This window comes from Sceloporus occidentalis, unplaced genomic scaffold, assembly GCF_023333645.1.
Source record: "Sceloporus occidentalis isolate IW3139 unplaced genomic scaffold, rSceOcc1.0.p SCAF_6, whole genome shotgun sequence".
NCBI lineage: Eukaryota > Metazoa > Chordata > Lepidosauria > Squamata > Phrynosomatidae > Sceloporus > Sceloporus occidentalis.
Genome location: NW_028316986.1, coordinates 101,422,094 through 101,446,790, shown reverse-complemented (window position 1 = coordinate 101,446,790; position 24,697 = coordinate 101,422,094). Strand labels below are relative to the sequence as shown.

The window sequence follows — 24,697 nt, the reverse complement described above, 5'->3', positions numbered from 1 at the left end:
GAGCCAAGAGGGTCTAAGAGGCGACAATACATTTAAAATACTGTCTGTATTTTTAGGTCTAGAATTCAGAAATAAGTCCTGTATAGTATAAATGCCCTTATCTTCCCATCCTTTAAATTATGTGAATTTATCTGGGCTAAAAAAGGAAGGGTGTCGTAAGAATGGTCTAATTGGGGAAGGGCTGAGAGCCATCAGATGGCACCATTTCCTCCAAACTGAAAATGATGTCCGAAAAAAAAGGATTTTCTATGTTGTTTTGAGTTCTGGCTGAGATGTTAGGAAAAAAAGGGTTGACCGACTAAGGTTTTTCTATACTTATTTCTAGTTCTACCTAAAGTGTAGAAGTAGATTTCTTGATGAGCTGGATAGCTTGCATTAACTGAAATGCTGCAAAATAGTATTCCAGATTGGGTATAGCAAGACCTCCATGCTTAGATTTCATATATTGACAATTTTAGGAAATCAAATTCATTTACTTGCAAATATAAAGTTGTCTATTTGTTTTCTCCATGAAATCAAATATGAAATAGGAGGGGACAGAGGAATCGTTTGGAACAAAAACAAAAACTTGGGTAGAAGGTTCATTTTTAATAAAGGTATCCTACCCAACAGCGAGAGTTTGTATGTTTTCCAGAGTTTCAATTTTCATTTCATCCAATCTGTGAGTGGTTTATAATTCTGTGGGAGCAGCTGGAGTGGATCTTTTGTAATTAATATACCAAAGTAAGTGAAACCCGATGGACAAAGATGGAAGCTAGTCAAATGTTTCCATTTCAGTTGCTTAGTGAAACCTGATGGACAAAGATGGAAGATAGTCAAATGTTGCCATTTCAGTTGCTTATCTAAGGGGGTATTAAGACAAAGTAGTTTGGATTTTTGTAAGTTGACTCTGAAGCCTGCTTTTACATCAAATGTTTTAGTGCTGGGAATAAGGTGTCCATGTCTCGAAGAAATAGAAGAACATCATCTGCATAAAGGTTTAATTTATGCTCCTGCATGCCATGGTACCAACCATGAATTTTAGGATTATTCCTAATAGAGTCAGCAAGGGGTTCTACTGCTAAGGCAAATAACACTGGTGACAGAGGGCACCCTTGTTTTGTGTCTCTGCAGAGATCCATCCTTGGAGATTCTTGCCTGTTTATATATATATTGTTGCTGTTGACCCTATATAAAGGTTTCTGACTAGAGCTGTGAACTGTGAACCAAAATTCATACCTTCCAGAACCCCAAAAAGATAAGGCCATTCTAATCTATCAAATGCCTTGAGGGCATCCAAAGATAACAATGAGAGTTGAGAATGTGAGTGATTAGCATCATATATGATGTTCAGCGTCCTCCTAATTGCATCAGCTAATTTTCGGCCTGGCATAAAACCAACCTGACTATCATGAATATAGTCGGTTATAAAAGTTTTAATCCTGTGAACTAGAATAGATGAAAGAAGCTTGGGATTTTGATTAATAAGTGAGATGGGCCTGAAATCCTTTACCATAGGATTATCTGCAGATGTTTTAGGAAGTAGAATGATTTGTGAGAGTTTCCTGCTAGGTGGTGGTAAAGAGGTAAAGAGTAATTCATTAAATAGTTTTACAATGCGAGGGCACAGGTCCTCAGAAAGAATTTTATAGAATTCCCCCGTGAGCCCATCGGGGCCTGGTGATTTGCCCATTTTTAACTTTGCAATAGCTGATTTCACATCTTGTTCTGATATTGGATTATTAAGCATTTCTCTATGTGCAGCGCTTAATGTTTTAAGGTTCAATGACCTAATGAAGTCCTGCATGACTGTTTCTTTGGGTAATTCAGAGGTATATAGAGCAGTATAAATTTTTTGGAATTCCTCTGATATTGCCTTTAGTTTGGTCACAATCTTGCCTTCTTGTGTAGAAATGCTATGTATAGTTTTCTTTTCTGCCCTTTTTTTTGGACAAATTTAGCTAGAAGTTTATAGTTCTTATTACTATATTCATAATAGTGGGCTTTTGTAAAGTAAAGAGCTGACTGTATATGCCTTAGATCTAACTCCTCCAATTCAGCTCTCTTTTTTTGGATAGCTGAACAAAGGTGTCTGGATTTTGAAATGCTTTATGAGACTGTAAGGGCTGTAATTTCTAATAAAAAAGTAGTTCTTTTAGCTTCCCCAATTTTCTTCTGTATTGCTCCTTCCTGAACAGATGGCCCCTAAAAACTGCTTTGAAAGTATCCCAAAGCATTGCTTACCGTGATAATATATTATCCTTGATATAAAATAATGTATGGACATGGACATGCTTATGATCTTGGTCTTTGTTACCAATGGTTTTGCATAAGTACTATGGTTATATCCAAATTATTTTAGCTTGGACATAAAGAATTATTCAGTCACAGTAAGAAGGAAGTTAAGAAGTGGTTTATTTATTAAAGCAGAGAGATATTTAAAAAACAAAGAAGGATTTTTGTATGTATTGTTTTTAGGTTGTATATAGTCTGTTCTGTTTTGTCTATTGTATTGTTTATTGGTATTTTGTTGTGCCATTAGTGTTTAATAAAAATGATTTTAAAAACAATAACAACTAGAGGTGCCAAAAATGATGACTACAAGGCTGACAATGGTGGATTACTTATTTTAAATTGATGTATCCAAAGATTAATACATGATAACAGATATGTCCAACAGTATGTAAGAAAATCTGGAAGGCTGAACTCTCCCTCTTTGATTGAAATTTTCATCAATTTTCCAATTTTCATGGAAATTCTAGGAGGCAATTTCCTACCCCCATCGCCTAAAAAATTCATTTAGTTTTTGAAAATACTTGCAAAGTATAGTAGAGTAATTCCAAAACAATTCTAGATATAACAATTATTTTAATTGTATTTACCTTACCCCTCAGTTGTCTTTAAGCCTGCTTATCTCTCTATATCTTGTACAGTATAGTTTATCAGAGTACATATATCCAGATTAATCATTTGAGATAGGTCCCTAGGGTAATTATACCAAAGGAAGTAATAGAGTTCAAGCAATATTGAAACTGCCCTGCAAATACAGTTGTGTTTCACAAAGTTGAAAAGCTGCAGAGGGCTAATCAGACACAATTGCCCATTTCTCCTCACAATTCATCTTTGATATCCCAGCAGAACTTGAAGGGCAGCTTTTCCATCCTCTCCTTGAAAATGCTGTCAAATCTTTCACTCTGTGCAACAGTCATTATGTTTTTCCAGTCTCCAATTGTGCCTGGCTCAGAACACAGAGAAGACAGGAAATGAAAGTCATGGTTAGTATCCATTACCCTTAATGGGGATACTGTTGGAGGGGTCAAGTACCACAATCCTTGCTGTAGGGAACTGTTTAGAGCACTTGCTGCTGTATGCCTTCAAGATATTTATGACTTATACCCTCTGGCTTTACTTCGCGAACGAAGATTCAGGAAGGACTCATCCCGAGCTTTCTACAAGCGTGTTGATGACTAAAAAGGCCAATCCGAGATAATGACTATATATGACTTATAACAACCCTATAAAATAGGTTCCTTGGCATGATTTTTTTCAGAGGGAATTTGCCATTGCATAAGTGTGACTTACCAAGATCACCCAGTGGGTGACCAAACCTAGCAGTTTGAAAGCATGCAAATGCAAGTAAATAAATAGGTACCACTTCAATTGGAAGGTAACAGCGTTTGGTGGTTATACTGGCCACACGACAACCAGAGTAATCCTCTCACAATGTTAGCGCTTTGGCTAAGTAACTGGGATAAGCACTGCCCCTTATAGTTGGTTATGACTAGACATTCATATCAAGGAACTACCTTTACATTTTTAATGGAAGAGGAGGCCTGGGTACCTAAGTACTAATCCCTTTTTATTGATGCTCTGTCATTTAAAATAATCTATTTTTATATGTTATATACACAACAATAATATAGAAAGATTGCCTATACTAAAAGACAGAAAGCACCACAATATGCAGTAAGATAAAACTAAGAGTTAAAAAGTCTAGGAAAATCATATATAAAAATAATTTATTCTGTTTTAATTTATAAATATTTTAATCCTTAAAATTGTTTAACTGTTTTTTAAATTTAATATTTATGTATTTCAATATTTTGTACTGTTTTTCAATTGTATTGTTTTATACTTGTTTGCCACCTTGAGTCCTTATATTGGGAGAAAGGCAGGATACAAGAAAAGAAAACAACAACAACAACAACAACAACAACAATAATAATCAGAATAGAGGTCAGAAGTGTTAACACAGAGTTTGATTAATGTCAGATTTACCTTTACGAAGAAAGTGTCCTTTGTTGTTATCTAAAACGTCAGGAGCCATAGTTTCATAGTTTGCTCTAGGATCCTCTTTCATTTTGTCAAATGAAGCCTTATCTACAACTTTATTCACCTCCTTTTCAGCTAGACTTTTTCCTAGGAAGTTGCATATTTTCAGCACACAACTTTTCAGATCCTGAAATAAGATAGGGCTTAGATAGGGCTTAGATATGCCACCATGAATAACTACTGAAGATTGCCACAGTAATCAGACTGGATAACAGCAATTTTGTTATATGAAGAAATAACAATGACACCCACTTTATAGGTTTTAGAGTAACTCTAACACCTTTTTCATTCTAATTCTTTGTATGTTGGTGTGCTTGAGCAAATAGCTTTGTTTTCATCCACTTCACAGCCAATCTTAGGTCTTGTACAAATGGGCCTTTTAGTACGTACTCTGTACGTACTAGGGTTGCCTGGGGGCGTCTCTTTTAGACACCTGTAACCCTAGTACGTATGGAGTATGTACAAAATGGCGGCGCCCTGTCCATACGGGCGCCGTCATTACAACGTCACAGCCGCGCTGCCTCCAAATGGGTGCTAAGCCTCGGAGGAGGCGTGTGGTCGTAGTGGGGGACTCCTTGCTGAGGGGTACAGAAGCAGTGATTTGTAGGCCTGACAAGATGTCTCGAGAGGTGTGTTGTCTTCCAGGTGCAAAGATCCGTGATGTGACAGAGAGGCTGACAAGACTGGTCAAGCCTACTGACCAATACCCCTTCCTTTTGGTCCACGTGGGAACTAATGATACTGCAAGACACAGCATTCAGAACATCAAAAGGGATTACGAGGCGCTTGGTAGGAAGCTGAAAGGAATGGATGTACAGGTTGTCATCTCGTCTCTTCTGCCAGTTGAAGGGCATGGTCCAGGAAGGGAGAGGAAAATAGAAGATGTGAACAACTGGCTTCGCAGATGGTGCCGCCGAGAAGGATTTGGATTCTTCGATCATGGGCTGCGGTTCCATGAGGAGGGACTTCTTGCAACAGACGGGTTGCATCTCACGCCAGTTGGAAGAAATGTTTTTGCCAACAGTCTCAAGAACTTGATCAGGAGAGCTTTAAACTGAGTTCCGAGGGGAAGGGAGACAATATTAAGGAAGGCGAAAGGGATGGTGAAAATAGTCAAACTGACATAGAGGAAACAAGGCAAACAGTGCAAGGACCCAACAGTGGGAGGCAAAAAAACTTGCACAGGCAGCAAGTAAAAGGGAACCATGGTCTGCGATGTCTCTACACTAATGCACAGAGCATGGGAAATAAGCAAGATGAACTCGAACTCCTAGTACAACAAAGCAAATATGATATAATAGGCATCACTGAAACCTGGTGGGATGAGTCTCATGATTGGAATGTGGAAATAGAGGGGTATAACCTTATTAAGAGAAATAGGCCAAACAGGAAAGGAGGAGGAATAGCACTATATGTCAGAGATATTTACACCAGTGAAGAGATCCTGGACATCAATCATGGAAGCCAGGTGGAGAGCATCTGGATAAGAATCAAAGGGGAGGGAAACAACAAGGGTGTTACAGTGGGAGTCTACTACAGACCCCCAAGTCAGACTGAGGAATTGGATGATATCTTTCTAGAACAGATGACCACACAGTCAGAAAAGAGAGATGTAGTAGTGATGGGCGACTTCAACTATCCTGATATTTGCTGGAAGTCAAACTCAGCAAAATCCTCAAGGTCTAGCAAATTCCTCACTTGCCTGGAAGACAATTTCATGGTCCAAAAGGTGGAAGAGGCAACAAGGGGCTCAGCTATTTTAGATCTGATCCTAACCAACAAGGATGACTTGGTTAATGGGGTGCAAGTGGTGGGATCATTAGGTGGAAGTGAACATGTTCTCCTGGAGTTTGTAATACAGTGGAAAGGAGAAGCCAGGCAGAGTCAGACACGCATCCTAGACTTTAGGAGAGCGGATTTCAGTAAACTTAGAGAAGTATTGAGGGCGATTCCATGGTCAGAAATACTAAAAGATAAAGGAGTTCAGGACGGATGGGACTTTCTCAAAAGGGAGATACTGAAGGCACAATTTCAAACAGTTCCAGTGAGAAAGAAAAACGGGAGGTGTCTCAAGAAACCAGGATGGATGACTAAGGAACTTTCAACCGAGCTAAGTTTGAAATGGAACATGTATAAGAAATGGAAAAAGGGGGAAATCACGAAAAAGGAATTCAAAGAAATAGCAGGCATGTGTAGGGGTAAAGTCAGAAAAGCTAAAGCGCAGAATGAACTCAGGCTTGCTAGAGAGGTTAAGAACAATAAAAAGGGCTTTTTTGGATATGTCCGCAGCAAGAGGAAGAAGAAGGAAACGGTAGGGCCACTGCGTGGAGAAGATGGCAAAACGCTAACAGGAGATAGAGAAAAGGCAGAATTACTCAACACCTTCTTTGCCTCAGTCTTCTCAGAAAAGGCAAAGGGTGCTCAACCTGAGGATAATGGAGCAGAGGACAGAATAGGGGAATTTCAGCACAGAATAAGTAAAGAGATAGTAGAGGAACACCTTGTTAATCTAAATGAATTTAAGTCTCCGGGACCAGATGAACTCCATCCAAGGGTATTAAAAGAACTGGCAAAAGTAATATCGGAGCCATTGGCAATCATATTTGAAAACTCCTGGAGAACAGGAGAGATCCCAGCAGACTGGCGAAGGGCAAACGTTGTCCCCATCTTCAAAAAGGGGAAAAAAGAGGATCCCAACAATTATCGTCCAGTTAGTCTGACATCAGTTCTAGGAAAGATTCTGGAGCAGATCATTAAACAGAAAGTCTGTGAACATCTAGAAGACAATGCCATAATCACAAAAAGTCAACATGGGTTTCAGAGAAACAAGTCATGCCAGACAAATCTAATCCCTTTCTTTGATAAAATTACCAGCTTGGTAGATGAAGGGAATGCTGTGGATATAGCATATCTTGATTTCAGTAAGGCCTTTGACAAGGTTTCCCATGACATTCTTGCAAACAAGCTTGTAAAATGTGGGCTAGACAAAGGAACTGTTACATGGATCTGTAATTGGTTGACTGGCCAAACCCAAAGGGTGCTCAACAATGGCTCCTTTTCATCCTGGAGAGAAGTGACCAGTGGGGTCCCACAGGGCTCTGTCCTGGGCCCAGTGCTATTCAACATTTTTATCAATGACTTAGATGAAAAAAATTGGGAGCATACTTATCAAATTTGCAGATGACACCAAATTAGAGGGAATAGCTAATACCCCAGAGGACAGGATCAAGATTCAAAATGACCTGAATAGACTAGAAAGCTGGGCCAAAGCTAACAAAATGAAATTCAACACAGAGAAATGTAAGGTATTGCACTTAGGGCGGAAAAATAAAATGCACAGATATAGGATGGGTGACACCTGGCTGAATGAAACTACGTGTGAAAGGGATCTAGGAGTCCAAGTAGACCACAAGTTGAACATGAGTGAACAGTGTGATGCGGCAGCTAAAAAGGCCAATGCTATTTTAGGCTGCATCAATAGAAGTATAGTGTCTAGATCAAGAGAAGTAATAGTGCCACTGTATTCTGCTTTGCTCAGGCCCCACCTAGAATATTGTGTCCAGTTCTGGGCGCCACAATTCAGAAAGGACATTGAGAAACTGGAGCGTGTCCAAAGGAGGGCGACAAAAATAGTGAAGGATCTGGAAACCATGCCCTATGAGGAATGACTTAGGGAGCTGGGGATGTTTAGCCTGGAGAAAAGAAGGTTAAGAGGTGATATGATAGCCCTGTTTAAATATTTGAAAGGATGTCATATTGAGGAGGGAGCAAGCTTGTTTTCTGCTGCTCCAGAGAACAGGACCCGGAACAATGGATGCAAGCTACAGGAAAAGAGATTCCACCTGAACATTAGGAGGAACTTCCTGACAGTAAGGGCTGTTCGACAGTGGAATGCACTTCCTCGGAAGGTGATAGAGTCTCCTTCCTTGGAGGTCTTTAAACAGAGGCTGGATGGCCATCTGTCAGGGATGCTTTGATTTGGATTTCCTGCATGGCAGGGGGTTGGACTGGATGGCCCTAGTGGTCTCTTCCAACTCTACGATTCTATGATTCTATGATTCTATGTCCTGGTGCCGCGGAAGGGCGCCTGTGGCACCTTTTCCGTGGTGCTGGAAGGAGCTCCATTTTGGAGCTCCTTCCTGGGTTTGTGTCGCTGGCGTGGCCCCTTTCTCCCTTTCCCCACCGCTGTTGGGTGTCCTTGGGGCTTAAAGCCCCAAGGACACCCCTTTCCAGGCTGCGGGGAAGTGACCTTTTGCCATTTCCCCGCGGCTTGGAAAAGCGGTGGATCGGGGCCTTGCGGCTGCTGCTGTAACAGCTGAGGCCCCGATCCATGGAGAAAGGGGCGGGTGCAGGACGCCCCAAAGGGGCGGTCTGTACACCGCCTTAGATAAGTAAAATATGTTTTATATTAACCTGAATAGATTCTAATTTCCTAATCATTTTTATAATAATAATAATTCTAATATTCTGCTAATATTTCACATGCTTTAAACTTTTATAGTTTCAGTAGTTTGTATTTTTTTCTTATTGTTTCAGAGATTGCTTTGTAAACTATCTTAAGAGACTGAAAAATGGGCAAGATAAATAAATGAATATAGCTGTAGCACTATCTTCTGTCTCATATTGGGAAAAGGCATGATATAAATGAAACAAACAAACAATTGGACAGGCAGAGAACCCATTTGCACTAAATCATGTTACCTGAACTAACTGAATACCAGTGCTGAACCATACACACACACACAAATCTCCCCATGTATTCACATAGCATATTAATACATGTGAACATGAATAAATACTTCCCAGAGTCAAGACATATCTTCAAGCAAGTCTGGATAGCACAGTTCAAAGACATAATCATATTCATCTGTCTAAGTAAGCAAAGAGATCTTGTAGAACCTTTGAGACTAGAAAGTGATTTGTAGGATTAGCTTTCCTAGACTGAGTCTAAACCAGAATCATGTAGATATCACTAACACTTCAAAGTATGTCTATGTGCCATAATCTGTTATCAAATCTAGAATCTTAATCAATTTCCAGTACATCTAGAGAAGGATACTTGCATGGGACAAAACTCCGAATATAGAGCTCATCTGAATGAAAATGTCATGAATCTGTAGCATATGACTGCATGCTACAGAAGAGAAAGAAATTCTTTGGATTCATATTTTTATATGAAAACACTCTTTTCACATATGTTAAGACTACCACATTTTGCCTAAGAAGGCTGGTAGTATGTTTCAGAAGAAAACTATGCACAAAACCATGTCAGGATCTTAAAATGTGTATTTGAAAACACACTTTAAAAAAAAAAGACACATATTTGAAAAATGTGCAAAAGTATTCTTTAACCACTGCAAAAAGTGCACTTTTTAAAGAAAATGAAAGACAAAGGGAAACCACAGTTATTTTTTTTTTAAAAAAAACTTGCTGTTGTACGTCCTTTCAGACCCTCACTTTTCCTAATCATCCCCACTTACTTGGCTTTTCCCCTCAGCCCTAGACTCCATGACAAAGTTGCAAGGAGTGTTGGTGTGTTGCTCAATATTAAATGAAAAAGCTGTGCTGTTTCTTACCTTCTTCATCTCTTCATAAGTAAGGAAAATAATATTGAAGTCATCTCTGTGAGCAGACCAGCCTTCTATATGGTCTATCCATAAATTGGCTGGCACTGGGAGGACAGAAAGTAAAAGTAAATAAAATAAATAAAAATGGCATTTGAGATCACTGGTTGCACTGCTAAGTGATGCAAAGTTATAATGTTCAAAATAATAAAACATCAATTAATGCTTACTTTTACCAGCTAAAAATCTTTCCATTGCAATTTCAAAGTCTTGAGCATCTTTGATGTGGATATTTATTTTGGTAAAATGGTAATAGGAGACAAAGACATCCTTTGGGTTTCTGGCCACATAAATAACCTGCAGGAAAAACAATATCAGGTATCTCTAGTGAAGTCAATTTTTCTGATCCCTGAACTTCTTTGTTGTTGTTGTTAACTGCCCTTGAGTCAACCTCAACTCATGACAATCTTGTGGATAAGACATCTCCAAGATCCCCTGTCCTCAACTGTCCTGCTGCAGGTTCAGACCAGTGGCCTCTCTGATTGAGTCCATCCATCTGGATGGATGGGTTCCTTCTATTTTTACTGCCCCGTATCTTTCCTAGCATCATTGTCTGTTCCAGTGATTCATGCTTTCCTATGATGTGGCCAAAGTATGACAGCCTCAATTTAGTCATCCTGGTTTCCAGGGGGAGTTTAGGCTTGATCTGTTCTAGAACCCTAAATGGCTTGGGCCCAGGGTACTTAGAGGACCGCCTCTCCCCATACAATCCGCCCCGCACTCTCAGATCATCTGGGACAAATCTGTTAGAGGTCCCTAAGTCTCATTTGGTAAGGACCTCTCAGAGGGCTTTTACTGTCGTTGCCCCTTCATTGTGGAATGAGCTTCCCATAGAGCTCCGCTCCTCTGCATCACTAGTTTCTTTTAAGAAACAATTAAAAACATACTTATTTCAGCTGGCTTTTTCACTTTAGCTAACTGAGTTTTTTTTTTTTTTTTTTTTTGTTCTGCCCCTTGCTCTCTGTTTTTGACCCCACATTTTGTAATATTGTTGCTTATTTAGCCCCTGATGAATGTGATATGTTTCATTTCCTGTTTCGTTTCATGTTTCACCCCCTGTTTATATCCCCTTGTAATGTCTTTTAAAAATTTTATATACTGATGTTTTAACTGTATCTTGTACGCCGCTTTGATCACTTTTGTGGAAAGGCGGGATAGAAATAAAGATTATTATTATTATTATTATTATTTGTCTTGGTCAACCATGGTATTCTCAGCACTTTTCTCTGCACCACATCTCAAATGAGTTGATTTTCTTTCTATCAGGTTTATTCACTGCCCTGCTATTACTATCTTCACTTCAGTGTTCAGAGTTATATCTTTGCACTTTAGGATCTTATCCATTTCTGTGAAAACTGTCCGTCCTGGTCCTAGTCTTCTGGTTTCTTCACTGCGGAACTAAATGCATAGTAATTGTACTTTTCCCTCAGATTCAGTTCTCTTCATAAGAAGAGTTTTATAATTAAGTATCACCATCTTTTTAGGATAGTGAAAACCTTAAGATGTAAGGTAGATGGCAGTCCCAGGCTAAGCAATCCAACTTCTGGGAAGCTTCCTATAGGGAAGCTCATTTGATGCCTAGTTTTCCATCTTGTTTGTACTCTGTTGGTTTTATATTATTTTGCATGAACCTACCTTGAAACTAACTGCTAAAGGGAGGTACATTAATGCAATTACACTTATTTAAACAGAGTGATTACCGGTAATAAACCAAGTATATCTTTTAAAGTATTTTCCAGTTGTTGGATCAACTGGAAAATGCTTATCTCTTTGACATGTATGTCAGCTAGTTATAGAATGAAAAATGAAATATGCCCTCTCTTGTGTTAGCCCTACAACCATTAGCATACTGTAACTGACTAAGCAAAGAGTGTCTTTCTTTGCTATAGATGTTCACTCTCAGAAGACCTTAATATCTCAGGTTTCTCTCATGCTTGCCTTCAACATGCCTAGACCTTCTGAAGATTCTTTATAAAGCTTCCTCCATTTTTAGTTTTTTGTGGCTTTTTCGGGCTATGAGGCCATGTTCTAGAAGAGTTTATTCCTGATGTGGCTGACATCTTCATTTTTATCTGTTTTTGGTCTTAAGTAGTGTGCATCTCTCTTTAGATCATAACCTCCCACTGTAAACCTCACTAGCTCCTCAAACTCTCACTACAGAAATTTACCCTGTGTTGGTTTTCTATTTCTGTCAAGCCCAGTAAACTTAGAAAAAATTACAATAGCAAACTAGTGAATCAAATGATAGAAGTATCAGGTCCTACCTTTGTTCTTCCATTTCTTAATCCCTCTGGCATGAGATAGTAGGGCAGATGGGTGGAAAAGAGCCGAGGTGATGTACGATTGACATAGTCAATATCACGGAACTTATACTCCAGCCATGGAACCCTGTCCAACAGGTCTGCTTCTTCAGACCCATTTCGATGCCCTTCATGATAAATCAAGCTCAAAATGTTCTGTGTCCACACAGTGCCTGTGTAAATATGAACAGTCTGACAGAATTCATCTCAAGGCATCAAGATACCATTTACTTTCAAGGTAACATAGGCTTCAATCCAGTTCTTAATCTTAATTAACATAGATCCATCATATCAATGAAACTCAGGTAAGTGTTGAACTACCAAGTTATCATTGATTCAATGGGCCTACTCTATTTGGGACTAGCAATAGGATTTAGGCCATAAAGGATATTTCTTTTTCAACGAACTTGCCATTTGAATTTCAACACTGGAGGAGACAATAAAAGAAGGACAGCTGGAGAGTGTGGAATGTTACTTTCAAACACTACTTATCATTACAGGGCTTAGCCCTGCTTTAATTTTGTAGTTAAAATGTAAAAAGCATATCACCTGTTCATTTCTGAAGAGTAACTAGAATAGATATATTTTAATTACCTACTATACCAGTGGGTGGGAAGGGGACTGTCAGAGACCATGGAAAACTCTTTTGCTACATTCTACTACAAAAACTCCTTTTTGTTCCTAAATATGATCAGATACCCTCTAGGAAGGTACTGGGGGCATTCCCCCATGTTTTTGACCTTTCGGGACCATTTTAGGCCCAGGAGAGATTTTTTTCCAATGAGCCTTATCGTGTAGGAAAAGAAAGCTGAAATGGAGCGGGAGACCAGTGGCTTTCTTCATGCTTTTCCATGTGTCATAGCACTTCTGTACCTTTCCTGAGAGAGAGGGGTTGTGATAGCATGTCTTCTGTCATGCTGGAAAAATCTGTTTGACAAGAGGCACACTTTTATGCCCGTCTCTCCCAGGAAAAGAATAGAAGTACTATAATGGCATGCACTATTACTTTGTCATTGCATGTGGTCTATGATCTGAACTACAGCCCCACCAATAATATTGTAAAATGTGACTATTTATTCAAGGAGAAGAGCCATATCTTATTAGCCTCCTGATTTATAGAGTGATATGGTCAACATTTTGGTCCACTGTGCTTCCAAAACAGAAGTATTTGGTTCTAACTCCCACAATATTCTAGAATCATTTCCTCGTTCATATGTATTTAATATAATATAAATACCATTCATTTAATGTTTGAAAAGTGGGAAGTGTAAGTAGACTCAAACTTAGTCAATGCCCATGGGAACCAAATGTTCTTCCATATAGTTAATAAAAATATAGGTTTGTGCTTTTTGAAACCATCCCACTTCGATATCAAATAGATTTGTCAAAGGCTATTTCAGTAGTAACCATTAAAATATGTCTTTAATCCTATACAGCTCTCTAGCCTTCATAATGTTTATATATCTCATGCTTAAAACTGAAGTGTAATAAAAAAAGTCACAAAGGTGACATTACAGGCACTAAATACTTGGAATAAGTCATCCATATGGTCAACATTTCTGAAAGAAAGGGGTTAATAAAGCTCTTCAAACAAATCTTACCTAAAGGATATATTAGGTTTAATAGATGCATCCATATATAAAGCAAACTCTTCTCTTTCAGTCTGAATTGATGGTATATCTTTATCTCTCCTCCCTCCAATTAAATTAGGAAATTTGTTTTAATTGAAATGCTATATGATATATCAATTCAAGAACAGTCAGAAACGTCTTTCCATAGCTTGTTTATATTTAACTTAACAAACCTCAATTTAATAAAATTTCCTGTGCATGTCTTCTTTATATTTATTTTAACAATAAAATTTTTAGCAGTTATCAAATCTGGGTATTTGATCTTGCCACTCATTGATTATTTTTTTTTTGTTTGATCTCATAGGAAGTGTCTGAAATAAAAATAAGAAATTAGGAAAGAATATGTGCTTTAATAATGGCTAGCTTTCTCAGACTACTCCATTCCAGTTTTGTCCATTCTTGGAATTTCGCTTACTGTTTTAAAGACCATGTTATAATTAAGGCGGGTTATAGACCGCCACTTGGGACGTCCGCAGGATGTCCCATTTTAAAAAAGGGGCGTCTCTTCTAGATGCCCCTGGGTCTAATACGGACTCTGTCCGTACAATATGGCGCCGGCCGTTCCGCACGGCCGGCGCCATCTTTACGTATTGGACGCTGTGCGTCCGAACGTGTCGTGGCGCTAATGATGTTGCGAATGCGCCAGCGGCGCCTCGCGACGTCATTAGGGCGGCGCAGAAAGAAGCTCCATTTTGGAGCTTCTTTTTTGCTCCGTAAGGGAGCCGCGCGGTGTGGCTGCGACGGCTCCCTTACGGAGCAAATGGCGGTGGCGGCAGACCGCCTCAAAGCGGCAGTCTATAACCCGCCCCAGATACAATAACAGAGAGCCAGTGTGGCATAGTGGTTTGAGTGTTGAACTACAACTCTGGAACCAGGGTTGGATTCCAAGCTCAGTCATGAAATCCACTGGGTGACCTTGGGCATGTCACATGCTCTCAGCCTCAAGGGAAGGCAATGGCAAATCATTTCTGAACAAATCTTGCCAAGAAAACCATGTGATAGGTTTGCCTTAGGGTTTGCATAAGTCAGAAATGGCTTGAAGGCACACAACACACACACACACAATGGGAAAATATAATTAGTTAATAATAGTATGCCCAAATATCTAAAACTTGAGAAACCAAAAGAGGGATCTATCATTTTCATAAGTTGCTTTTGACTTTCTTTTGGCATATTAAAAATAATAATCAGGATTTATTTCTAAATAATATTTAACTCTGAATATATTTTTGAAGTTAAGCAAAAGAGTTTTAATTGCTGGGATGCTGTTATGTAGATCTTAAAGATAAAGTAAAATATCATCTGTATATACATTTTATGAGTTCCTTATTTACTTCTTTACTGATGTATTGATTTCAACTTGCTCTTTCTAATACAGTGGGCCCTTGTTATCCACTGGAGATTGGTTCCAGGACACACACACTCCTCGTGGATAATAAAATCTGTGGATGCTCAAGTCCCAATAAATACAATGGCATAGTAAAATGGTGTCCCTTATATAAAATGGCAAAATCCCGGTTTGCTATTTGGAATTTATACTTTCTGGGAATATTTTCAAGCCGTGGATACTTGAATTAGTGGATAAAAAATCTGTGGATAAGGAGGGCTGACTGTAGCTCAGTAATAAAGGCAGATAATAAAGGTGACAACCTTGCCTTCTTCCTTGTGATACCAACAGTCAAAGAAAGTGATGCACTAACTTCATCCCTCCATCTCCAGTTTCATCATTCTTACCCGATGGAGAGCAATAAGGCTGCACAGGAGAACAAATGTGGACAATCTCTGCAACTGAACACTTTCCATGTAATTAGGACCCAAAACCATCAGCATATCAACATCTAGGGGAAGTTCTCTTTATGCAGATTCCCCACTCGCTGTGCGAGAATTATAGAAAGGAAGGCAGGGCTAGCACACTCTCTTGTACATGTTGATTCCCCATGCTTCCAGAATTAACAAATAGAGACATCTAATCATAGCCAGTTTCAAGAAATGTAGAAAACAACAAAAGAAGCCCCATAAACATGTGCACAGGAGTTCATTCATATATCTTCAAAAACTTCTTCCTTTACATTTCATCTTACACAATCTCTCTCTATTCTGTACATTGTTCTCCTCACAAAATACAATTTCATGAACGAATGAGCTAAAACCCTCAGAACACCTGTGTGTTTATATGGAATAAGAGAGGCACATAGCAGAACAGATTTTATGAGATTAAAGACTTTCAGCCTTACCTGATTTAGGATATGTAACTAGAAATACATCACTGTCTCTGATTTTAAAATCATTCAGTGTATCCAGGTATTCTGGTGTAGTTAGATTTTTGACAAAATAACATCCGTTATATTCAAAGAGGTATTCCTCTGATGATTCCATTGCTAGCAGAGATTGCAGAACAATTCTGAAAATGACAACAGTTCTTCTTACAATTATGGTAGAAAGAGAGAGATAAAGGATCAATATATAGAAATTGGTTTTATTCTAAACATTTTTGTGACAATTTCCTTTTCCTTTTCTATTTCATTCAATTCCGTCTCCATTTACTTTGTTATCAGATTCATTTAACTTACGTCTGAGCATGGAATACAAATGGTTATACTGGCATGGGAATCATGTGCTCCTTTAGATTTGAACTGCACCTACCAGCTTTTCTCATCATTGGTTATACTGTCTAGGGCAGTGGTCCTCAAACTGTGCCCTTTAAGAGATTTTGGACTTCAGCTCTCAGGTGCCTCAGCCATGTTGGCCAATAGCATGGGATTCTGGGAGCTGAAGTCCCAAATCCCTTAAAGAGCACAGTTTGGGACCACTGGTCTAGGGCTTCTGTGAGATGCCAGGTCTATGACATCCTCCCCCCATCACTATATTTTGAACTCCTTGCTAGCAAAACGGTGGTGGCATGGGTGGGATGGCCAAACTATCTCTTCAGCAGATATATATTTGGGGCCCTGTCTTTAAATGATGCAACTTACTTTATATGTGGGTTTATGCACATCTATGGTGCCACACTAAACATCTTTACACAGACTCATGGAGATATATAGATCATAAGCCTTGGCATGGATGTTTAGAACTATACCTTTTAAAAATGTAAACATTTTATATTTATTACTAATTTGTTTGAAAAAATTGAACCGATGGAAAGTCTCTACTTTCACAATACTGTAGTAATTTTTACCTAAAAGTAAATCAGTGGCATCACCAGGGGGTTGTTATTGCATCCCACTGCAACCTAGTAATCAAGACTCTTTTGTTATAGAGATCCTTTATTTGCAGATTGGGTTGCAAGCAAGGAGCGGCCTCATCTGCTAGTGCAGGAAAATAAGGGCTCAAAGCACATGGCCACACACACTTGGTTTTATACCTTGCCAGGCAGAGTTCCAGAAGCAAAGTTCAGTTTATTGGCTAGTCCACATGTGGTAACACCTTCTATTTCCTAGACTACCTCTGACATGACTTTGGTTTTATTGTGCATGTTCCCAAAAATGGAGCCAAATTATATCACTAGCTCCCAGCCTGTGGGCATCAAAGTTAACATTGTAATGAGGGTTTAATAAGCCATAGGGCATTAAGAGGCCAATTCCTGTGATCAGCCCCCTCCCTTGTTCTAATTTTAACTGGTTTAGTTTCTGTTGACCACTTAGGAGATTATCACATGGGGGGAAAGGGGGAAGAAAAAGGCAAAATACTGGGATAATCGTACAATTGCGCAGATTTTCAGATGATGTTGTGCTCAGTCGAGACTTCTCCCAGGAATAAAAAGCAATGCTCAAGCAACAAACCATTCACATTTACTGCTACTATGATTTGCTATGTTATTTTGCCATGTTATTGTTATTCCACCATGTTACTGTTATTTTGCCATGTATTCTGGGGATTAATTTTAAATTGTATTGATTTGCTAGGTTTTATTATTGTTGTTGTTATTTGCTTTGCATTTTTCTTGCTATCTATTGTTATTGTGAGTTCCGGAAACCCCCCCCGCGTAAGCCAAATACCGCGTATGCTTGAGCCCCATTCACAGGCGCACGTACCATTCATTTCAAATGGGACGCGCTGCCCCTTGCGCCCACACACTCCCCCATGGCTCTTCGCAGATTAGCATACCCATGTATAGCATGCCCGTGTATGATGCGGATGCACTGTATATTTTCTGTCACTGCCTTAATTCCCTTCCATTTGTCTGGGAGGGAATAAAGTGGGGGGAATGGCGGTTTGTTAAAGGAAAAGAAAAATACGATTTTTGTGAAGCTGATTTTTCAGACGCAGCACATCAACAACACATTTAATAATAATAATAATAATAAATTCATTTATATACTACCTTTCCAAAAAGATCAAAGCTGTTTACAAAACTACATAAAAATACACAATACATAAACAATTTACATAAGCAAATAATTAAAATATCTACACAGTACATAACATATACAAGCTAAAATCCCATCCCTCATCCCTTAACTAAAATACACCCATCATTAAACATTAAACAAAATTACACAAAGCAATATTATATAAATTCAAATTACAAACATGACATAGTACCAAGATAAAAAAGAAATGAAAAAATATGAATACGACAAAATACAGTACAAGGCATAATAACATATACTCAGTTAACAATAATCGACTCTACCCTAGAGAGAGAAAAAATGTTAACAAGTATATAAAATACATAAACAATTTATATAAGCAAATGCATAATAATACATAACCTATACAAACTAAAATTCCATCCCTCATCCTTTGACTAAAATACAGTCATTAAACGTTGAACATTAAAAATAAAAATTAAAAATAGAGGTGTTTTCCTTTCTCTGTCTGGATTCTAGGAGCCTTCTGGCCTCAGCTTCTCTTGCCCTCTCAGTCTCTTCTGCTTGCAGGTTTTATGGCACATTTAAAATTTTTAGCACATTTAAAACAGAACTGTAATAAACTTTAAACTTCAAAGGGACAGCAGGAAGCAACCGGGGTTTAAAGAGACTGCGGGAGGCAAGGACAAATGCACAAAATGATCAAATGGGCTGCCCTGCGCGCTCTTGTGTGGGCCGCGCAGGGCTGAGCAGGGGCTCCTGCTCTTCAGTCTGGCTGGCCAATGGCTGGACAGCCCGCCCCTGCTGCAGGAGCCTGTGAAAGCTAGCAGGGGGCGGGGCTGTTCCAGCTCCACTCTCCCATTGGCCAGCCAGCCTCAAGAGGAGGAGCTTCTCTTTCCTCCCCACGCGGGCCCAAGGCTGAGCAGCATGGAGAGGGCTTTACCGGCAAGGTACTTCCTCTTCTTTTTTCGCCCCCTTTCTCTTGTTCTTTCTTTTCCTCCTCCTCCTCTTCTTTTTCTTCTCCTCTTCCTCTTCCCCCTCCTCTTTTATCTTTTTTCCTATTCTTCTTCTTTCTCCTCCTTTCCTTCTTTCTCCTTCCTTTCTTTTTTCTCCTCCTCCCCCCTTCCGCCTCTGCTGCTGCTGCTGCTGCTGCTGTTGTTGTGTGTGCCCAACTCCCTCCTTGGCCAGGCCTGCATTTCCCAACAAGAGGGAAGCCAGGACTCGTGGGGGCCATGGGGGGGGGGCTGAGAGGGAGGCACCAGGCAAAAGGGAGTCCAGGAGGGAGGGAGGGACGGGAGTGGCACCATCACGCTGCATCCACACTGGAGAAATAGCCCAGTTTGGCTGGTAATGCTTTAACTCTTTTCTGACTCAAGGCTGTGGAATTCTGGGAGCTGGAGTGTGTTGTGGGGACCAGAACTCAAGGCCTTCACCACTTTTAACAATGATAGTGATGATGATGAAGATGGTGATATTGATATCAGCCAGCTTCTAAGGCCTGCGCTCACTGTTTCTGAAGCCGAGATAGTGTGACTTTCCAAAGTGCCTTTTCTGTGTGTTTTTGGTGCTTTGAATGCTAACAAGTCTCCCTTGTTTTGACAATGATAGTGATGATGGTGGTGGTGATACTGATATCAGCAAGCCTTTGAGGCATGGCCAATGTAATTTGCTCTGATTTTTACAAACTCATGTGCAGTGAAGAAAAACCAAAGTCCCTTGACCAAGTACACACTTCTGAGAAGTATAGTTGGTGCAAGAAACCTGAAACAGCAAATCCACTTCTTGTGAAACCATCTGGACATGTTCAATATGCATAGCCATGTTAAACCATGCTAAGTGTTAAACCCAAGGGATTTGGTTATGAAATAAGCCTCTGAAATATGCAAGAGGCAATGTTAAATAAAGCCATGTTCAATGCCCAAATGTGTGTCATGTATGTTTTGGAATGGAGGGGGGTGGTTTGGCCAGAAAGGGAAGTACATTTCTGCCATCTGTCTAGGAATAATGCCAAAATGTCCTCCATTTTGATCATGCCTAAGAAAGATGCATTTATATTAACATTTAAAAAAAAAATCATCAAATTTTTTCGTGTGTCCTCCATTTTTTTTAAAAAAAGTGTCCTACATTTGAAAATGTTGTCCTTCATTTGTCCCAGTTTGGAGGTCCTGACTTATGGCAACCCTAAATAGAGGTAGTTTGGAAAATCACTTCTGTTCTTTGACCCAGGCAATAAGGAAGTGATCAGGATTGCATATAGCCAGTCTCTGATGGGAGGCAGGCAATGCATCATTTCTTTTTGAGATTATCACACAGCCTTTCCCCCTGGTCTGAGCACGGGCACGGGTTGAGACTATGTATAAACCGATGTTACTGCATAGCTCTGTGCCCAGATCGGAGGCATCTGCTACCTTTTTGTTCATTCTAGGGAAGCATCTGCACTTTAGAAATAATGCAGTCTGACACCACTTTAAGTGCTGCAGCTCCATCATATGGAATCTTGGGATTTGTAGGTTTGCAATGTCTTTAGCCTTCTCTGCCAAAGAGTCCTACAAAACTATAAATCCCAGGATTCCATAGGATGGAGACACAGCAGTTAAACTGATATCAAACTGCATTATTTCTACAGTACAGATGCACCCTAGAACACCCTTGACTCTATGCAAGTGCCTCTCGGCAGGACGGAGACTCATAACAACAGTATCCAGCAGCTTCTCCTGCTGAACTGTTCTAGCTCCATGGGTTGGAAGAGATCAGTGGGACTCCTGCAGGTTGCACCTCCAATTGACAAGGTCACCACTTGCAAAGACAGCACTAAAGGGGGAGCCACTTTGGGGGTCAGGGCTGATCCTGCTATTTTTAAGGGCAGAAGATTTGCCCATTTCTTAAACATCTGCCTACACAGAGAGATGGGCAAGCATGGACCAAGATTTGAATCCCTGCTCAGCCAATAGAAACCCACTGTGTGATCTTGGGCAAGTCACACTATTTCAGTCTCAGAGGAAGGCTTAAGAAATCTTGCCAGGAAAACTCTGTGATAGAGTTGCCAAAAGTTGGAAATGACTTGAAGGCAAACAACAACAACAACACAAACATAGATAGATTATTTTTCTTCTGTACATAAAAATTTTCTGAACTCTTCCCTCTTACCTCAACATGTCACATCATCCAATATCCATAAGATTGTGATATCAGAATATTATCCAACAAATTGTTACATTACCTTTACTTCTCAGGTCACACCTTTTCAGATTTGGTGAAGAAATGTGTATCTTCTTAATGATGAAGAATTTAAGATCAAATAGACTCCAAGATGGAATAATGAACGTTCCAGCTCCTCATGTGCTGTTGAATGAGATGCATGAAAGGCTTATAGGAGAGGGAAGATATTCTCCACGCAGGAAAAAGCTAACAACTCAAAAGGAGGAAAAAATGGAGAACACACACAAACAATATCAGTTTTCAGCTTGCCCCTCCCTGGTTCTTTATTGGAAACTGCAACATGACCTATTGTCACACAAAGTAGAATTATGTTTGTGTCAAAGGTACTAGAAAAGTCTGGATAGAACAGATGGTACATGAGCAAACAAAGTAAACCTGGCAAAAAAGGAAAGAAAATGAAAAATCCAACAAAAAATCCTGATTAGGATAAAACAATAGAGTGTGCTCTATTTCACACCAGACACTTGCTATGCTTACAGATGTGAAACAATATTTAGGTGAAATAAGGTATCTTTTTTTTTGGTTGTTAATTGCCCTCCAGTTGATCTCAACCCATGAGGAGCCTATGGATTAGACATCTTCAAGGTCTTCTGTCTTCCACTGCTCTGCTTAATTCCTCCAAAGCCATACCTGTGACCTTTTTAATAGAGTCCATCCATATAGAATGCAGCCTCTCTCTCTACTTCCCTCCATCTTTCCTAACATATACTTGTCCCAGATTGGGAGAGGCTGGGAAGGGTAACTGATCGGCCTGCAACCTCTCTCCAGCTGGGCTTCCTCCACAAGGGAAAGTCCAGCTGGGGAAATGCTGGGAAGGGCAGCCAATTGCCCCATAGCCTGTCCCTGGCTGGGCTCTCTCCTGACATATATAAGGTATTTCTGCAGAGCAAATGCTGCACTAGACAATTGAGCTATTGTCTATGAAGACGGCAAGCCCAAAGTACAACCAGCCCTCCTTATCTATAGATTTTTTATCCACGGATTCAAGCATCCATGGCTTGAAAATACTTTAAAAATATATAAATTTGAGAAAGCAAACCTTGATTTTGCTGTTTTATATATTTTCTATGGCATTGTATTGAATGGGACTTGAGCAGCCACCGATTTTGGTGTGGTAGGGTGTCCTGGAACCAAACCCCAGCGTATAACAAGGGTCCACTACTGAATATTATTATTTGTTGTATTGTAATAATATTTATTGTATTGATATCTATTAAGGGCCCGTTCCACACGGGCATAAAGTACGCGCTCCACGCGTACTAGGGTTAGAAAGGGGCATCACTTTCTGACACCCCTAACTCTAATATGTGTGGAGCGCGCACAGAATGGCGGCACCCATTCCACATGGGCGCCGCCATCTTGACGTAGTGGATGCGTTACGTCCGCAAGGCGCAAATGATGCCGGGAGTCCGCTATTGGCACCTCGTGATGTCATAAGCACGCCGCAAAGAGAAGCGCCATTTTGGGGCTTCTTTTTGCAGCACGGAGGAGCTGTGCGGTTTATATGCTGGGACTCCTCCACACTGCAAATGGCGGCGGCGGCAGACCGCCCGTTTCGGGTGGTCTGTAATGCGCCCAGATTAGTCATCTTTTAAATCCAAACAATTGGATTATTCGACCATTACTGAATATTATTATTTGGTGTATTGTAATAATATTTATTGTATTAATATCTATTAATATTAGTCATCTTTTAAATCCAAACAATTGGATTATTGGGTTTTTATGGTATTATGATAAATTCCTTATCTAATTTGTTATCCTGTTTAACTACCAATTGTTAGCTGTTGTTGTTGATGATGATGATATTCCCAATGATGATGATGACAAAGATGATAATGATGATACTATTCCCAAGGCCAACCAGCAGGAGGCAATCAGACATCACGAATTATCAATATTGGGGAAAGATAATAATAATAAATAAATAAAAGTTTATTTTTATCCCGCATTTCCAATTTTGATCAAAGCAGCATACAGAATTTAGATTAAAAATACACCAAGATGTGCTTGCTTCGGCAGCACATATACTAAAACTGGAACGATACAGAGAAGATTAGCATGGCCCCTGCGCAAGGATGACACGCAAATTCGTGAAGCGTTCCATATTTTAAAAAAAAATACACCAAGATAAAAACATTTAAAACAACATTTAAAAACAGTCACAATAACAACACAGGGCCAGCTGAGCAGGGGAATCCATAAATATTACAAGGTCGTCAACATAGGGGGTGAAATGACACCTCGGGGGGAAGGCTTTAGAGAAGAAGAAGGTCTTAAGGTTCTTCTTAAAAGTATCTAAAGATGTGGTGGAGCGGAGCTCGTCTGGGAGATTATTCCATATTCTTGGGGCCGAGATAGAGAAGGCTCGTTGCGAGGTCCTCGCATAACGTGCAATTGGGACCTCCAGCAGATTCTTCCCTGCCGACCTGAGTGTGCGGGGTGGATTATATGGGGAGAGGCGGTCCTTCAAGTACCCTGGGCCCAAGCCATTTAGGGCTTTATAGGTCATATGGAGCCCTGGTGGCGCAGTGGTTAAATGCCTGTACTGCAGCCATTCACTCGAAACCACAAGGTTGCGAGTTCAAGACCAGCAAAAGGGCCCAAGCTCGACTCAGGCTTGCATCCTTTCGAGGTCGCTAAAATGAGTACCCAGATTGTTGGGGGCAAATTAGCTTACTTGCTAATTAGCTTACTTGCTGTTCACCGCTATGATCTTTGGAATAGCGGTATATAAATAAAAACAAACAAACAAAAAAAAACAAATAACCAACACCTTGTATTGAGCCCAGAAGCAAATAGGCAGCCAATGAAAATATTTCAATAGGTGTTATGTGGTCTGACCTAGAACCACCAGCGACCAGTCTCGCTGCCATATTTTGCACTAACTGTAGCTTCTGGGTTTGGTACAAGGGTTGCCCCATGTAGAACTTTGGCCCAGAGTAGTAATGGCAAACCTTTTAGAGACAAAGTGCCCAAACTACAATGCAAAGAATACTTATTTATTAGCATACATCATTCTGCTACCCAAAGAGAATAAAGAAAAAGATGACCCGAAGAACTACAGACCCATATCATTACTCAATAACGATTACAAGATCTTCACCTTAATCCTGGCAGAGAGATTGAAAAAAATCTTGAACCGTACAATACATGAAGACCAAAGTGGCTTTCTGCCAAGAAGACAAATGAGGGACAACATACGAATAACATTAGATGTAATCGAATACTTTGAACACCACAATGATAAAAAATTAGCTATGATTCTGCTAGACGCAGAAAAGGCTTTTGATTGGGTC

General features: G+C 39.8%; 1 protein-coding gene and 1 non-coding gene across 2 annotated transcripts; one reads left to right on the top strand and one right to left on the bottom strand.

Moving 5' to 3' along the window:
- Positions 1–3,089: 3,089 nt before the first annotated feature.
- On the bottom strand, positions 3,090–16,242 carry LOC149311192 (amine sulfotransferase-like). The gene is made up of 6 exons (XM_089528499.1): positions 16,101–16,242; positions 12,200–12,408; positions 10,106–10,232; positions 9,888–9,982; positions 4,258–4,438; positions 3,090–3,214 (listed from the first exon to the last, which is right to left on the bottom strand). The coding sequence occupies exons 1-6, from the start codon at positions 16,240–16,242 to the stop codon at positions 3,090–3,092; spliced, it is 879 nt and encodes a 292-aa protein (XP_089384625.1).
- A 7,162-nt stretch (positions 16,243–23,404) lies between these two features.
- Positions 23,405–23,511, top strand: LOC149311191 (U6 spliceosomal RNA). Its single transcript, XR_016281809.1, has one exon. It is a non-coding gene; the product is annotated as a U6 spliceosomal RNA (small nuclear RNA).
- The last annotated feature ends 1,186 nt before the right edge of the window (positions 23,512–24,697 follow it).